The 18,694-nt window shown below is 44.2% G+C and overlaps 1 protein-coding gene across 1 annotated transcript in view; it reads right to left on the bottom strand.

Moving 5' to 3' along the window:
• iqch (IQ motif containing H) overlaps positions 1-17,188 on the bottom strand; it is a 96,765-nt gene extending 79,577 nt beyond the window's left edge. The window contains 2 exon segments of the mRNA XM_060924367.1: positions 16,865-16,978; positions 17,138-17,188. Coding sequence (XP_060780350.1) covers positions 16,865-16,978; positions 17,138-17,188 — 165 coding nt within the window.
• Positions 17,189-18,694: the final 1,506 nt, after the last annotated feature.

Below are 18,694 nucleotides of genomic sequence, written 5' to 3'. Positions count from 1 at the left end.
ACCTGGAAGGACAGTGGTGAATATAGTCCACTTCACAGAAAAAATGTGGTCAGAAAAAAATATTGACTGAGCATGATCAGAGATCACTTAAACACTTGGTGACATTGAATCGTCAAAGAAGTCGACAGTAGAGCTCATAGCTGTGTTTAATAATGAAAGTAAGAGCATTTCCACACTCACAATGTGACGAGAACTCACAGGATTGGTACTAAACAGCTGTGTGACCATAAGAAAACCACTAGTTAGTGAGACTAATCGGAAGAAAAGGCTTCAGTTTGCTAGAGAGAATAAAGACTGGACCATGTAGGATAGAAAAAAAAGGTCATGTGGTCTGATGATTCCAGATTTACCCTATTGCTGGGTTTCACATGACGTCACATCCACCTCATTAGTTATTCAAAACTTTAGCTGGTGGTCAACCAAAGCTCAGTTGACAAAGCGTTTGTACGGAGAAGGTGCATTGCTCGCGTGAAAAATGCCTTACGCTTGCATTGTTTTAGGTTGTTCGAATCGATCAAACCGTGAAACTGATTAAAGTTTCTTCAGGGTTCCCCGTGAACTCATAAAAAAGGGTGAACAAGCACAGGATTTCACAAAAAGACGTCGAGAAAGGTGGCTTTTGAACCTCAAACTGAAATCGAAGAGAGTCGAGTCAAAGCATGCTCAAGTTTGCAGTGATCACTTGGTGACAGGTTTGTAAATCCCTCTCAGCTCTGGCCTGAGTGTTTTCCAAGTACTCTTCTTGCTATGTGTCGTTATTTTATGGTACTTTTTTTTTTTAGTCATGAAGCGCTAAAGTCCCCAGCTGTTTCTTTGTTTCCTCCTCACTCTTCACAAAGTCCATATGCATGAAGGTCGCAACAAAATTCTTCCCCAGCCATACAGTTACAATGCACCGTGATCACTTCTCCGTCTTGTTTAACTAAGATCCAGGTCATTAAAGGGGTTTCTGATGATCTTTGTGAATGATTTACCTGAAAGATGAGAGCCAACACAAATGAGAATCAAGCAAACTGTTGTTTACACTTCAACTTGCAGCGCTTCGTTGTAAAGATGCGAACGAAAAGCTTAAAAAAAAAACATACATACACGGGCAAAAACAATACAGGATTAATTCGGCAGCGACTTGATAGCGAGGTCCTTTACCCAGCCACATACAAAAAAGTTGTAAGCCTCCATACTCTTCTACGCTTTCATCTGTTTTGCGCTGTAGAAGGACGTCTGCAACACCAGATAGTTGGAGATGTCAGGGAACTCGACTGAAGGGTAGATTTCGAGATCGTATGACAAATCTTTCTTTCCCAGACTGTAGGGGTCGATTCCTTTGCACATAGCGATCTTCTGAATATATCTAAAGCGAGCAGTGGCTTCTAGATTACGAGTGTACTCTGATAACTTATCGCTATTGTTAGGACTTGGGACTATCTTGGCCTCTAGAGGCCGCTATCTTATCTTTTGTCTTGTTATGTTTGTTTTGACAGCTAGAGGCCGCTATTGTTTTGTGTTTGTTTTGACAGCCACGTGCTCCTTTGTTTTCATGTGCCTTTTGCCCCACCTGTTCTTTATTTTCTGCCACGCCTAGTTTCTTAATTACCTTGGGTATTTATACTTCCTCAGTTTGGTCTCTAGTTACTGAGTCTTTGTTCTGTTTATGGCTAGTCTCCTCTGTTCCGTGTACCTTTGCCTGTGTGCTTGTGTTTTTGGGAGTTTGCTTTCTTGGGACTTTTTGGACTGTTTATTTGCCATTTTGTATCTTCTGAGCGTTGGGATTTTTTTGCCTCTTCTTTTCTCGTTTTGGGTTTTTGGACTTTGAACTTTTGGAGGTTTTGTTTTCCCTTGTATCTTCTGTGCGTTTGGATTTTACTTTTGTGGATTTTTTGCATTTGGATTTTCCTGATCTTCTGAGCTTTTGCAATAAACTGTTTTGAACTCTACTTTCGTCCCACTCCTCTGCACTTGAGTCATTCCCCTGGTGGCCTAGTGGGGGTTTGCTAGGTTACCACACCAGCGACCCGGGTTCGATTCCCAGCAAAACCTAACAGAAAGACTCAGTCATGACTGATTCAGCAGAGGCTTCTTCAGCGATCCTTCAGAGGATAATGGCTGCTGTAACAAGCTTTGGAGCTACCATGGACACTCATGGACAAACACTTGCAACCCAACAAGAGACCCTTGCTTGCCACGATGCACTTCTTCAGCAAATTGGGAAGGCCCTTGCATGGCTGACTCCTCGGCCCCCATCTCCTGCTCCTCCTGATCCTCCCTCTGCTCCTGCTCCACCATCTGCTCCAGTGCCTCTTGCCACGCTCCCACCTTCCTGCACCACAGAGGTATGATGGCAAGCACGGTGAGTGCCGGGAGTTCCTTACCCAGTGTCAACTCACCTTCGAGTTCCAGCCTACCACCTACACTACTGACCGCAGCAAGATTGCTTATGTAATAACATTGTTAGCTGATAAGGCACGAGCTTGGGCAACAGCCATCTGGCAGAGACAGGGACCCGAGTGTTCCGATTTCAAGATGTTTACGGAGGAGATGCTTCGTGTTTTCGATCAGGCAGACATCAGCAAAGATGCAGCCAGGAAGCTCATGTCCATCCGGCAGGGAGGAAGTGTCGCAGACTACGCCATCTCGTTCCGGATGCTCGCAGCAGTCAGTGGATGGAATGAGACTGCCCTGGTTTCAGCCTTCCACCATGGTCTGTCTGACCCCATCAAAGACGGTCTGGCCCCTATCGGATGCCCAAGTGACCTTGAAACTCTGGTCTCACATGCCATTTGTCTGGATAACAGGATTAGAGAGCGTCACCAAGTCCTGAGCTTCCCTTGCCTCACCGCCCCAACCTGGAGTCCGTCCACCTCCTCCAGTGACTGTCCGGAGCCCATGCAAGTTGGCTGTACTCGTCTCTCCGCATCTGAGAGGGAGCGCAGAAGGAGGGACAAGTGCTGCATCTACTGTGGCAAGCCTGGCCATTTCCAAGCGTCATGTCCCGAGCTCTTGGGGAAAATGACCGTCCTGTCCAGCCGAGGGAGGGTTGTGATGGGGACTACCCGCTCTCCCGAACTTCCTGGCCAAGGAGTTTACATCCCTGTCTCCATCTCCTGGGGTGAGTCCGTCCACTCTTGCCAGGCCTTGTTAGACTCCAGGGCGGCTGGAAACTTCATGGATGTCCACTTCGCCCGAAGAATCAATGTCCCTACTGCACCGCTTGAAGTTCCGCTGTCTGTGTCTGCCCTGGATGGCCAAGCTTTAGGTGACAGAAAAGTCACCCAAGTAACTTCTCCAGTCTTTCTCCAGTCTCAAGGTCACAAAGAAGAAATATCCCTGCACCTGATTCATTCACCAGAGTTCCCAGTGATTCTAGGCCTTCCTTGGCTTACTCGCCACAACCCTCGCATAGACTGGGTAACAAGCCAGGTTGTGGAATGGGGCCCTGCATGCCATGCCTCTTGTCTGCTCTCTAGCTCTCCTGTGTCTCCTGCCAAACCCCCTGATCTCACCGAGTTATCTCAAGTTCCCCCAGAGTACTGGGATCTGAAGGAGGTTTTCAGCAAGAGTAGGGCCGCCGTTCTTCCTCCGCACCATGCCTACGACTGTGCCACAGACTTGCTCCCTGGGACTACCCCTCCTCGGGGCAGGCTGTTCTCCCTCTCTCAGCCAGAACGTAAGGCCATGGAGGAATACATCAAGGACGCCCTGGCCTCTGGATTCATCCGACCCTCCACCTCACCTGCTGGTGCCGGCTTCTTCTTTGTCGGCAAGAAGGATGGGGGGATCCGACCGTGTATTGACTACAGGGGCCTGAACAAGATCACTGTGTGCAACCGTTATCCCCTTCCGCTGATGTCCACAGCCTTCGACCTGCTCTAAGGCGCTACAGTCTTCACCAAGTTGGATTTACGGAATGCATACCACCTCATCCGTATCCGACAGGGAGATGAGTGGAAGACTGCTTTTAACACCCCGTCAGGACACTATGAGTACCAAGTGATGCCCTTCGAACTTACCAATGCACCAGCAGTTTTTCAGGCCCTTATCAACGACGTCTTGAGGGATATGATCAACCAATACGTTTTTGTCTACCTCGACGACATTCTGATATTTTCCAAGACCTTGCAGGAGCACCGCCACCATGTCCGTCAGGTTCTCCAGAGGCTGCTACAGAACAATCCGTTTGCTAAGGCCCAGAAATGTGAGTTTCATGTCCCCGAGGTCTCTTTTCTGGGTTTTATTGTACGGACGGGACAACTCCAGATGGATCCAGCCAAGACCCTGGCCGTCCGGGACTGGCCCACTCCCAAGTCCGTGAAAGAAGTTCAGCGGTTCTTAGGATTTGCTCACTTCTACTGCAAGTTTGTCAGGAACTTCAGTTCTGTAGCAGCGCCCATATCAGACCTCACCAAAAAGACAGGTGGATCTTATGTCTGGTCTCCTCAGATGGAGAAGGCCTTCAAGGACCTCAAGCACCGCTTCTGCATGGCAACCATTCTGGTCCTCCCTGACCCATCGCAACCCTTCATCATCGAGGTGGACGCTTCGGACAGTGGCGTCGGCGCGGTCCTCTCTCAACGCTCGGATGGAAGGTTGCACCCCTGCGCATACTTCTACCACCGTCTGAGTCCCGCGGAGTCCTGGTATGATGTGGGGGATCGAGAACTGCTCACGGTTAAACTGGCCCTTGAGGAGTGGAGGCACTGGCTGGAGGGAGTGCAACATCCATTCCTGGTTTGGACGGACCACAAGAACCTGGAGTACCTCCAGCAAGCCAAGAGACTTAATCCACGACAGGCTAGGTGGGCCCTGTTCTTCAGTCGGTTCAATTTCACCCTATCGTACTGCCCCGGCTCTGAGAACACCAAACCTGACGCTCTTTCCAGACAGTTCTCTTCCACTAACAGGGAGAGTGAAGTTGGGCCTATTATCCCTGTGTCCCGGATTGTGGCCCCTGTCCGCTGGGGTATTGAGGAGGCCGTCCGACAAGCTCAACGCCAGGACCCCAGTCCTGGGACGGGGCCACCGGGCCTCTTGTACGTCCCACGTCAAGCCCAGGCCAAGGTTCTCCAGTGGGGTCATTCGTCCCCTCTCACCGCCCACCCGGGAGCTCAGAGGACCCTGGACTTCTTGAAAAGACGCTTCTGGTGGCCAAGCATGGAGAAGGAAGTGAGGTCATTCGTCCTGTCCTGCGAAGTGTGGACGAATGCACCAGAAGCAAGAACCCACGGCAGCATCCCCAGGGCCTCCTGCATCCTCTGCCCATTCCCCGGCGTCCCTGGTCTCATGTGGCAGTCGACTTCATCACAGGCCTTCCAGATTCACAAGGTAACACTGTCATTTTAGTCATAGTCGACAGGTTCTCTAAGGCCTGCCGCTTCATACCGCTATGCAAGCTCCCTTCTGCCCTTGAGACAGCCAAACTTATATTCATCCATGTCTTCCGAGTCTTCGGGCTCCCACAGGACTTCATCTCCGACCGGGAGCCCCAGTTCTCCTCCCGAGTGTGGTGGGGGTTCTGCAAGCTCATCGGGGCCACTGCCAGCCTCTCCTCTGGGTTCCACCCCCAGTCCAATGGCCAGACTGAGAGGCTCAACCAGGACCTGGAAACCACCCTGCGAAGCCTGGTGATGGATAACCCAACATCATGGAGCACCTGGCTGCCATGGGCTGAGTACACCTATAACACCCTGCAGTCATCAGCCACCAGGTTGTCGCCATTCCAATGCCAATTCAGGTTCCAGCCACCTCTGTTTCCGGAACAGGAGGAGGACGTTGGGGTGCCCTCGGTCAACCAGTACTTGAGACGGTGTCGTAAGACCTGGAACAAGGTTCGGAGGACTCTCATCCAGACATCCAGGGCCAACCAGACTCAGGCCAACCGCCATAGACGGCCTGCCCACATCTTCCGCCCTGGGCAGCGGGTTTGGTTGTCCGCGAAGGACCTTCCTCTACGGGTGGAGAACCGCAAGCTTGCCCCTCGTTATGTTGGCCCCTTCAAGGTAGTGCGCAGGGTGAACCCTGTCGCTTACCGGCTCCAGTTGCCCCGGTCTCTAAGAATCAACCCCACATTCCACGTATCCCTGTTGCGACCTGTACTGTCGTCCTCTTATGCCCCTGCCCCTAGGAATCCCCCGCCTCCCCGCATCCTCCATGGTCAGACCGTGTTCACTGTGCGCCACCTGCTGGACTCCCACCGGGTCCGTGGCAGGCTTCAGTACCTAGTGGACTGGGAGGGCTATGGTCCTGAAGAGCGCTGTTGGGTCCCCACTTGGGACATCTTAGACAAGGAACTTTGTTGGGACTTCCATTTGGCCCATCCTGATCACCCTGGGAAGGTCAGGAGATGCTCCTTGGGGGGGGGGGGTCCTGTTAGGACTTGGGACTATCTTGGCCTCTAGAGGCCGCTATCTTATCTTTTGTCTTGTTATGTTTGTTTTGACAGCTAGAGGCCGCTATTGTTTTGTGTTTGTTTTGACAGCCATGTGCTCCTTTGTTTTCATGTGCCTTTTGCCCCACCTGTTCTTTATTTTCTGCCCCGCCTAGTTTCTTAATTACCTTGGGTATTTATACTTCCTCGGTTTGGTCTCTAGTTACTGAGTCTTTGTTCTGTTTATGGCTAGTCTCCTCTGTTCTGTGCACCTTTGCCTGTGTGCTTGTGTTTTTGGGAGTTTGCTTTCTTGGGACTTTTTGGACTGTTTATTTGCCATTTTGTATCTTCTGAGCGTTGGGATTTTTTGCCTTTTCTTTCTTGGGATTTTTTGGACTGTCTATTTGCCATTTTGTATCTTCTGAGCGTTGGGATTTTTTCCCTCTTCTTTTCTCATTTTTGGTTTTTGGACTTTGAACTTTTGGAGGTTTTGTTTTCCCTTGTATCTTCTGTGCGTTTGGATTTAACTTTTGTGGATTTTTTGCGTTTGGATTTTCCTGATCTTCTGAGCTTTTGCAATAAACTGTTTTGAACTCTACTTTCGTCCCACTCCTCTGCACTTGAGTCATTCCCCTGGTGGCCTAGTGGGGGTTTGCTGGGTTACACCAGCGACCCGGGTTCGATTCCCAGCAATACCTAACAGCTAGTTGTTTGCACTACGGCAGCCATTTCGACCACCAGCTATTTCACTTCCGGTAAAACCACTAAGAAAAGTCACGTGACTGAAACCCAGCAATTCCTGAATGATGGGTGTGTCAGGGTAAAAAGGGAAGTGCGTGAAGTGATGCATCCTTCATGCATAGCGGCCACTGTACAAGCCTCTGGAGGCAGTGTTATGATCTGGGGTTGTTTCAGTTGGTCAAAGCTCAGCAATGTTATGTGCCAATAAAATGAAGTCAGCTGATTACAAGAATGTAATGAATGCGCAGGTTATCACATCAGTGCATTTTCTCTTCCCTTCTTCTTCTTGTGTATGAATTGACAATAATGCTGCTGTTGCTGCTACTGTAGCTGTGTCCGTTGTTGTCATTTGCCTGACGAGTCAGTTACCAGGGCTCACCATGAGGAGGTCCACAACTTGAGCCCCTTCTCTTCCCTGGTGGCACGGGCATAAAAAACAGAGTCCAGACCTTAACTTAATTAAAAGTTGTGAAGGATGTGCTAGAGAAAACTTTACAGAGTGGTTTGACTCTCCCATTATCAATACAAGATCTTGGTGGAAAAAAAAATAACGCAACTCTGGACAGAAATGTTGTAACATTGCATAAGGTTGAAACAATGCCACAGTGAAATGTGCACCATAATCACAGCTAAAAGCACTTCCACAAAATATTAGTGTGCACAAATTTTTGCTTGGCCGGACAGTGTGCATGCACTTTGTCGGTATAGGATTACTGATTACAGCCCCGGACTTACCATGCACAATTTGGCAATCTGCCTCTACCAGTAACCAGTGCAACACAAATACTGCACAATTTATTTACTCATGGAGAGAAAAATACAGAAATAAGGCACCATGAATGAATGAAAGAATGAATGACGGTCATAAATTGAAAAAGCCCAGTCCCATGTAAGGCCAACTGACAACATTATTTTCTTAAATACTCTATTAACGTTCTTTTATTTAAACTGAAAGATAATCAAAATAAGAGAAGATACAGTTTAAGGTCATGTTTTCATTCTGTTTATAATGAAATTCCCTGGAGTTGCCTTTTAAATACTGGGGCTCAGTCATTCACTCAGCGAAATGCAATTTTAAACAACAGGAATGTAGAAAAGAAAGGAGAACTTAGATCGCTCCATCTCACAGCATTTCCATTTTCATAAACAACAAGCCAAGGGCTCTTAAACCTTATGTAGTCACGGACACCTTTAACTGTAAAAATAACTGTGGTTATTCTCAATACAGATATATTTAACTAGAAGGGCACTCGGTAGAGTGCATACCTCTGCCAAGTCACATATTCAGATTTGTATCAAAATCTAATCCATTGTTCCTTGGCCCATGGCCCACCTTTTTTCAAAATTTCATCAAAATCCATTCACGGCTTTTTGAGTTACATTGGGAACAAACAAACAAAGGCAAAAACATACAACCCTGATTCCAAAAATGTTGGGACAAAGTACAAATTGTAAATAAAAACGGAATGCAATGATGTGGAAGTTTCAAAATTCCATATTTTATTCAGAATAGAACATAGATGACATATCAAATGTTTAAACTGAGAAAATGTATCATTTAAAGAGAAAAATTAGGTGATTTTAAATTTCATGACAACAACACGTCTCAAAAAAGTTGGGACAAGGCCATGTTTACCACTGTGAGACATCCCCTTTTCTCTTTACAACAGTCTGTAAACGTCTGGGGACTGAGGAGACAAGTTGCTCAAGTTTAGGGATAGGAATGTTAACCCATTCTTGTCTAATGTAGGATTCTAGTTGCTCAACTGTCTTAGGTCTTTTTTGTTGTATCTTCCGCTTTATGATGCGCCAAATGTTTTCTATGGGTGAAAGATCTGGACTGCAGGCTGGCCAGTTCAGTACCCGGACCCTTCTTCTACGCAGTCATGATGCTGTAATTGATGCAGTATGTGGTTTGGCATTGTCATGTTGGAAAATGCAAGGTCTTCCCTGAAAGAGACGTTGTCTGGATGGGAGCATATGTTGCTCTAGAACCTGGATATACCTTTCAGCATTGATGGTGTCTTTCCAGATGTGTAAGCTGCCCATGCCACATGCACTAATGCAACCCCATACCATCAGAGATGCAGGCTTCTGAACTGAGCTCTGATAACAACTTGGGTCGTCCTTCTCCTCTTTAGTCCGAATGACACGGCGTCCCTGATTTCCATAAAGAACTTCAAATTTTGATTCGTCTGACTACAGAACAGTTTTCCACTTTGCCACAGTCCATTTTAAATGAGCCTTGGCCCAGAGAAGACATCTGCGCTTCTGGATCATGTTTAGATACGGCTTCTTCTTTGAACTATAGAGTTTTAGCTGGCAATGGCGGATGGCACGGTGAATTGTGTTCACAGATAATGTTCTCTGGAAATATTCCTGAGCCCATTTTGTGATTTCCAATACAGAAGCATGCCTGTATGTGATGCAGTGCCGTCTAAGGGCCCGAAGATCATGTTAATGACCTATTGCCAATTGACCTAATGAGTTGCAATTTGGTCCTCCAGCTGTTCCTTTTTTGTACCTTTAACTCTTCCAGCCTCTTATTGCCCCTGTCCCAACTTTTTTGAGATGTGTTGCTGTCATGAAATTTCAAATGAGCCAATGTTTGGCATGAAATTTCAAAATGTCTCACTTTCAACATTTGATATGTTGTCTATGTTCTATTGTGAATACAATATCAGTTTTTGAGATTTGTAAATTATTGCATTCCATTTTTATTTACAATTTGTACTTTGTCCCAACTTTTTTGGAATCGGGGTTGTAACTTCCTCCAACAAAATTGGTGGAGGTAATGAACATTCAATCATTCTCAGTGCTGCTTATACATTGCAGATCATGGGTGAGCTGGGAAAGAGGCAGGGTAGGCCTACACCCTGGACAGGTCATGAAGCTGACTCAGGCCCTGTCCACACGGCAATGGATTCAGGTGACTCCGATACAATTGCTTATCATTTAGGCCTGGTGTCCACACGGCACCGGCGTTTTGGGTGCCCAAAACGCAATCTTTTTGAGAACGGGTTCCAGAGTGGAAAGATCTGGCAACGTTGCCGCTGTGAAGTCGTCTGGATGAGTAGAACGGATTTGTTTACGATGACGTCACAACCACATGACTGTGAGTGCTTCACGCCGGGTAGAAGTGTAACGAACTCGATGTGAGTTGTCAACAAATCCTATAACTTGGTTCATGAAACGCGCTTACAAAATATTTTCACTGTGAATATTTATTGTGTAATGGTGCAAAGTGAGAGAGAGAGAGAGAGAGAGAGAGAGACTCTGCCCTTAGGGCAGAGTCAATCCCGCCAGCAAAAATAGGGAAAAAAAGGAGCGATCTCACCTCTTCAGACGTTGATTTAAGTCCTACAATACATTCCTCAAAAAGGGCGTAGAAGAGCAAATTAATCCATCAACGTGTAGCATTCAATTTATTCCGGACCATTAAAGACGCCGCCTTCCGCGTAGAATCATACGTCATCCTCGCCACCATATTGGATAGGTCAAAGCGGAGAATAAAGATTCATGTGCTGCGTTTAACTGTACCAACAGGTTTACCGTCCAAACGAGATCACATGGGATTACCTTTCACAGGTGAGAAACAACAAATTAATCCATCAATGTGTAGTATTCAATTTATTCCGGACCATTAAAGACGCCGCCTTCCGTGTAGAATCATACGTCATCCTCGCCGCCATATTGGATAGGTCAAAGCGGAGAATAAAGATTAGCTGCGTTTAACTGTACCAACAGGTTTGCCGTCCAAACGAGATCACATGGGATTACCTTTCACAGGTGAGACTGGAAAAATACTTTTCATTGTATTTGGTCATTATAATGTAATTTTACAAACAGATTTTCCTGACTTTGTGGCTAATATGAAGTCTCGCGCATAATAGTTTATGCGCATGCGTCCTTACTTCTTCTATTGTTCTGGTGTCTCCGAAGGGACCGTCTTACAGCGACCCTAGAGGTGTGGCATGTGTATTGCATCGTTTTCAGCAAGCGTTGCGTTGCCATATGGACCTGATATTTTACTGATCGTTGCCCGTTTGGACGCGATATATTTTTAAATAACATCTCGTTGCCGTTGTCGTGTGGATGTAGCCTCAGACACAGACAGCCATTGACACTCACATTCACGCCTATGGGTAATTTAGAGTCACCATTTGGTTCTAATCTGCATAACTTTGGATGGAAACCGGAGCACCTATAAGGCTACATCCACACGACAACGGCAACGAGATTTTTAAAAAAAATATCGCGTCCACATGGGCAACGGATCAGTAAAATATCAGGTACATATGGCAACGCAATGCTTGCTGAAAACGATGCAATACACATGCCACACCTCTAGGTGCGCTGTAAGACGGTCCCATCGGAGACACCACAACAATAGAAGAAGTAAGGACGCATGCGCATAAACTATTATGCGCGAGACTTCATATTAGCCACAAAGTCAGAAAAATCTGTTCGTAAAATTACGTTATAATGACCAAATCCAATGAAAAGTATTTTTCCAGTCTCACCTGTGAAAGGTAATCCCATGTGATCTCGTTTGGACGGCAAACCTGTTGGTGCACTTAAACGCAGCACATGAATGAGGCATCTTTATTCTCTGCTTTGACCCATCCAATATGGCGGCGAGGATGACGTATGATTCTACGCGGAAGGTGGCGTCTTTAATGGTCTGGAATAAATTGAATGCTACATGTTGATGGATTAATTTGTTCTTCTACGCCCTTTTTGAGGAATGTATTGTAGGACTTAAACCAACATCTGAAGAGGTGAGATCGCTCCTTTTTTTCCCTATTTTTGCTGGCGGGATTGACTCTCTCTCTCTCTCTCTCTCTCTCACTTTGCACCATTACACAATAAATATTCACAGTGAAAATATTTTGTAAGCGCGTTTCATGAACCAAGTTATAGGATTTGTTGACAACTCGCATCGAGTTCGTTACACTTCTACCCGGCGTGAAGCACGTGTGGTTGTGACGTCATCGTAAACAAATCCGTTCTACTCATCCAGACGACTTCACAACGGCGCCGTTGCCAGATCTTTCCACTCTGGAACCCGTTCTCAAAAGATTTCGTTTTGGGGCACCCAAAATGCCGGTGCCGTGTGGACGCCAGGCCGAAACGATAAACAATTTTATCAGATTCACTTGAATCCGTTGCCATGTGGACAGGGCCTAAATATTAGTCGCATTATTTATATGTAGAGCGGCAGCTACAATTATCGACAGTCCGTACTTTCGACACTTTTTCAGATTTACCAATAAAAAACAATTTTACAAAGGTGAGTTTCAGTTACAACAGTTATTATTGGTTAATTAATCAACCGGAAGACCCCCCTCGCCCTTTGAGCTTGTCATCTGGTGACACAGCTCGTTACCTGACAGGGCTCGAAATTCATATATTTTTTCACCACCCAGCCAGACTAGTTACCTTCCAAAGTAACTAGCCAAACAGAAAATCAACTCGCCAAAATTTGTTCATGTATGAATTTTACTTCTGTCAAAAATAACACAAAAGAGAGTAGTTACCATTGTTCATGACTAATGTGCATTTATTTCAAGACCTGAGTATTTTGATACTGTTTTTTTTTTTGCACACTTTACAAATTGTCATTTGCTGTTCCACGTCCTCCTCGCGATATCCAAAAAAATGCCAGATGACTGACCCCTTACTCGTTCTTTTAGGAACCAATTCGTCCGCTTCCATTTTTAATTTGTCGCTGAAATTGACAGAGCTTACACGGTAGCCTATGCAACACCAGCGATTGCACGAGCTGAGTCAGTGCTGTAAACCGAAACTAGAAAATCTTCCTGCAAGTTCCTTTCAGCACCGAGATGTCGCCCAGGATTGGTTGGCGAGTGTGTGACATTGTTTTTTTTTACCCTTAGGCAGCCTCTCACGTTACTGCCTGAGGGACAGGGAGAAAACCACCGGCAAAGGTTTTAAACAAACGCAACAAACACGAAACAAACACAAGTTGGCAGATGACCATAAAATACTCGATAGTTATGATATAATAATTATATGTATCTCACACAGAGTTTTCGGAGATATATTGAGTATATTTGATATATCGCACAGCCCTAGTCTGAATCTTCGCTTCATATACTGTATATTTTTTATTTTCAACTAGCCAGCCGGGCTGCCTAGTGACAGGAATTACCCGCCAAATGACAAATTAAGTCGCCTCGGGCGACCGTACCACCGTGAATTTCGAGCCCTGCCTGACATGGAATTTTTTTTAGCACGATCAGCAATTTGAGGAAAACCCGGACGTTATCATCACAGTTACGCATGCTGTTTTCATGAAAGAAGCTTAATATAATATAAGAAGCTTAATAATTATATGTATCTCACACAGAATTTTCGGAGATATATTTTATCGAGTATATTTGATATATCGCACAGCCCTAGTCTGAATCTTCGCTTCATATATATTTTTTATTTTCAACTAGCCAGCCGATCAGCAATTTGAGGAAAACCCGGACGTTATCATCGCAGTTACGCATGCTGTTTTCATGAAAGAAGCTCTATCTGAGAATAAGAACAACGCCCAAAATCAAAATGCTGCACCACACTTCACTTGACAAAGATGAGGGGAGGAAAAAAAAAGCACAACATTGGCTTGTTTGGCAGAAAAACAAAGACCCACTTAGGTGGAAAAGCACCTGATACATGACAGTGTAAGATGTGGTTAGAATCCATGATTTCAAAAGACTGTGCTCTTATTTTCTTAAGGCTTCACCAAAACATTAATTGTCAGGGTGCTGATCATTTTTCTAACCAGTGTTTTGCAGAAAAATGCACAAATCAGAAATAATTGTGTGAACAAATAAAACTACAGCATCCTCATGCGTTTATAAGATCAAAAATCACTCACTGCAAGTCATTTTTGTGGCTACTGCCTCATATAGAGGCATCAATTTTATTGATGAGCAGTAGCCACATGTACCCATAGGGTACAGTGGTGCTTGAAAGTTTGTGAACCCTTTAGAATTTTCTATATTTCTGCATAAATATGACCTAAAGCATCTTCAGATTTTCACACAAGTCCTAAAAGTAGATAAAGAGAACCCAGTTAAACAAATGAGACAAAAAATATTATACCTGGTCATTTATTTATTGAGGAAAATGATCCAATATTACATATCTGTGAGTGGCAAAAGTATGTGAACCTCTAGGATTAGCAGTTAATTTGAAGGTGAAATTAGAGTCAGGTGTTTTCAATCAGTGGGATGACAATCAGGTGTGAGTGGGGACCCTGTTTTATTTAAAGAACAGGGATCTATCAAAGTCTGATCTTCACAACACATGTTTATGGAAGTGTATCATGGCACGAACAAAGGAGATTTCTGAGGACCTCAGAAAAAGCGTTGTTGATGATCATCAGGCTGGAAAAGGTTACAAAACCATCTCTAAAGAGTTTGGACTCCACCAAATCACAGTCAGACAGATTGTGTACAAATGGAGGAAATTCAAGACCATTGTTCCCCTCCCCAGGAGTGGTCGACCAACAAAGATCACTCCAAGAGCAAGGCGTGTGATAGTCGGTGAGGTCACAAAGGACCCCAGGGTAACTTCTAAGCAACTGAAGGCCTCTCTCACATTGGCTAATGTTAATGTTCATGAGTCCACCATCAGGAGAACACTGAACAACAATGGTGTGCATGACAGGGTTGCAAGGAGAAAGCCACTGCTCTCCAAAAAGAACACTGCTGCTCGTCTGCAGTTTGCTAAAGATCACGTGGACAAGCCAGAAGGCTATTGGAAAAATGTTTTGTGGACGGATGAGACCAAAATAGAACTTTTTGGTTTCAATGACAGCGGTCTCAAAAGTAGCCGGTCACCGGCGGCAAATCGCCGGCTATGGCTTGTTATGCCGCCGGCTATTGTCAGTCGAGTCACGAAATTTAATATTAAATATTTCTGACAGCAAAAAAAAGTTGTGAACGTAAGTTACATCCACTATGTCATGTATGTCCGTTGCCGCGTCAACTGTGTTTACATCCTCGACACGAGTGCAGCCATTACTGCCGCCTGTGTTGCCAGATTGAACGGTTTCCTGCCCAATTTGGGCGGTTTTAAGTGCATTTCGGCAGGTTTTGAACATATTTTGGGCTGTAAAATGTCAGCAGTATCTGGCAACATATTTTTTTACTTAATACAAGAAATTAATGGATGCCAACATTTTTGCCAAAATGGTATTTTATTTTCCATTGTTTAGGCAGCTTCAGCATCATACTGTGAGATTCTGTTCAAATTGTTTTTTTTTCTTCTATGAAGCCTGAGCCATTTATTTTATTAGTTTATAATTATTGTTTAATTTAGTCTTCAGGAGAGACTGCCTGCACGCAGTACTAGTATTAATAGTTTTTTTTTTCTTACATGAAAGCTGAGGCATTTATATTATATTTTAAGGTAACTTCATGTTGTGCTGTGAGGTTCTCTGCACTTTAACTTTTGAACCAACAGGTGCATTTGGATAAGTACAACCTATTTTTCTGCATTTTTGTAGTCCTGGTAATCTTTTATATTGGTAAAGTTGTTTATAGGACCATTTCTCAGTGTCTGTTTTTTTAATCAATAGTTTTTCAGTAATAACTTAATATTTAACATATATTACTCAATTTTAAACAACCCCCGTGCCTCCCCCATGGCTTGCCCCCATAGTCTCCAAAATTTCTGTGGGAAACACTGGCATGCGTAACAACGCTAATCAAGCTTAAGCTAGACGACCCACCTGAAATACCTGTCCCGGGTAAATGTTATCCCAATTTTAGATGATGGCCTGTTCCAAACCATCCCGCCCCATGAAAAATTCGTACTTGCATATCTATCTATCTATCTATCTATCTATATCCCTGCACGCTTTGCGTGCATTATGTCTGCCGCTGGCAGACATTTTACCATTTTGCACCCTGCTGTAAATTATTTGTATCCTGTTATTCTCCCAAACTTTGAAGCCCCTGAATGAGAAGCGTTATGTTTGGAGAAAGGAAAACATCGCATTCCAGCATAAGAACCTTATCCTATCTGTGAAACATGGTGACGGTAGTATCATGGTTTGGGCCTGTTTTGCTGCATCTGGGCCAGGACGGCTTGCCATCATTGATGGAACAATGAATTCTGAATTATACCAGCAAATTCTAAAGGAAAATGTCAGGACATCTGTCCATGAACTGAATCTCAAGAGAAGGTGGGTCATGCAGCAAGACAACGACCCTAAGCACACAAGTCGTTCTACCAAAGAATGGTTAAAGAAGAATAAAGTTAATGCTTTGGAATGGCCAAGTCAAAGTCCTGACCTTAATCCAATCGAAATGTTGTGGAAGGACCTGAAGCGAGCAGTTCATGTGAGGAAACCCACCAACATCCCAGAGTTGAAGCTGTTCTGTATGGAGGAACGGGCTAAAATTCCTCCAAGCCGGTGTGCAGGACTGATACCGCAAACGTTTAGTTGCAGTTATTGCTGCACAAGGGGTTCACACCAGATACTGAAAGCAAAGGTTCACATACTTTTGCCACTCACAGATATGTAATATTGGATCATTTTCCTCAATAAATAAATGACCAAGTATAATATTTTTGTCTCATTTGTTTAACTTTATCTACTTTTAGGACTTGTGTGAAAATCTGATGATGTTTTAGGTCATATTTATGCAGAAATATAGAAAACTTTCATGCACCACTGTAGTGATATTGTGATTTCCTGCTTTGTGAAGTTTGGCTCTGAGCTTCAGGGTCAGGAACCTTGATACCGTCCTCTGTTCTGCGTATCGCCGCATCGAGAGCCTGAACATCCAAAGTCCCGGTCCGGTCCATTCGGCCCAGTGTCCTCTTCAGCTGAGTTAAATCATTCTGCACCTGACAGAGTGAGACACAAGAATAAACTGAAAATGTCAGCTTCTTTTAATCCAGTCAGTAGCGCATCTCTCACACTGCGCCATGAGGCTCAGCTGATATTAAACCCCTCGGCTCCAGCAGGCGGCTCGCTCTGAAACCTCTCTCAACTTTCCGAGTTACCTGCACTAGAATCCGCCCAGGCTCATCTCCGTTTAGAAAGACGTCAGCCATTCTGTATAAACAAATAAACGTCTTTACCAAAAAACAAACAAACAAAACCCCACGCTAGTTTGCCACTCTAAACCTTTGCTAATTATTTACTAAACTTTGTTTTGCTAACTCACATTCTGACACGCGCTCAATTTGTCAATGTTGTCCCGAGCAACAGTCACGTGACCATGGCTCCTATGGAAACCAACCCTTAGCAAAAAGTAGTGTACACTACCGTTCAAAAGTTTGGGGTCACTTTGAAATGTCCTTATTTTTGAAAGAAAAGCACTGTTCTTTTCAATGAAGATCACTTTAAACTAATCAGAAATCCACTCTATACATTGCTAATGTGGTAAATGACTATTCTAGCTGCAAATGTGTGGTTTTTGGTGCAATATCTCCATAGGTGTATAGAGGCCCATTTCCAGCAACTCTCACTCCAGTGTTCTAATGGTACAATGTGTTTGCTCATTGCCTCAGAAGGCTAATGGATGATTAGAAAACCCTTGTACAATCATGTTAGCACAGCTGAAAACAGTTGAGCTCTTTAGAGAAGCTATAAAACTGACCTTCCTTTGAGCAGATTGACTTTCTGGAGCATCACATTTGTGGGGTCGATTAAATGCTCAAAATGGCCAGAAAAATGTCTTGACTATATTTTCTATTCATTTCACAACTTATGGTGGGAAATAAAAGTGTGACTTTTAATGGAAAACACAAAATTGTCTGGGTGACCCCAAACTTTTGAACGGTAGTGTACTTAAAGTTCATTTTATTAAGTATGCTTCAGTATAAGTATACTACAGACCACTTTTAGTGTACTAGAAAGTATACAAATTTAATACTTTTTCAGACTAAATTGGAACGTTTCAAGTTTATAAAAGTATACTTTAAAGTTCATTTTAAGTTTGTAAAAGTATACTTTAAAGTTCATTTTAAGTTTGTAAAAGTACACTTTAAAGTATACAACAAGTACACTCATCTATATACTACCAATGTACTTGGTATATCCCTCTAGTATACTTAAAGTACACTTATCGATATACTGCCATTGTACTAGTTATATACTTCAAGGCCCTATTTTTAGTTTATTATTGTATACTTTAAGTATACTCTTATAAACGTTGGTTATTTCACTAGTTTACTTGTTATCAGGGCTCTCAAGTTTTGAATGCAGGCAAGAGTGACCCCCCCCCCCCCCCCCCCCATTGGGGGGGCCAGTTGGACAGGTCGCAGGAATGGGGGTCTTTCATTAATAATATTATTATTAGTGTTGCTGTTATTAATAACTGCTCAGACTTGCAGAAGAAAGGATAACACACGGCACTGAAAATTCAACCAAATACAAAGTCTTTATTCAATTTCCATGTATTGAATAAGTGTATGTGTGAGAGAGAGAGATTATGACTGGTGTTGTTTATTGTAAGTGTTTGTTGCCTTTTTGGAGTCCTTCATCATTTGTGTTGTTGGCTCCCACTTAAAACCGTTCGGCTCAAGTCCAGCCATTTTCAGGGTCATGATAGAGGC

This window comes from Neoarius graeffei, chromosome 6, assembly GCF_027579695.1.
Source record: "Neoarius graeffei isolate fNeoGra1 chromosome 6, fNeoGra1.pri, whole genome shotgun sequence".
NCBI lineage: Eukaryota > Metazoa > Chordata > Actinopteri > Siluriformes > Ariidae > Neoarius > Neoarius graeffei.
This window is presented reverse-complemented; position numbering and strand designations above follow the sequence as displayed.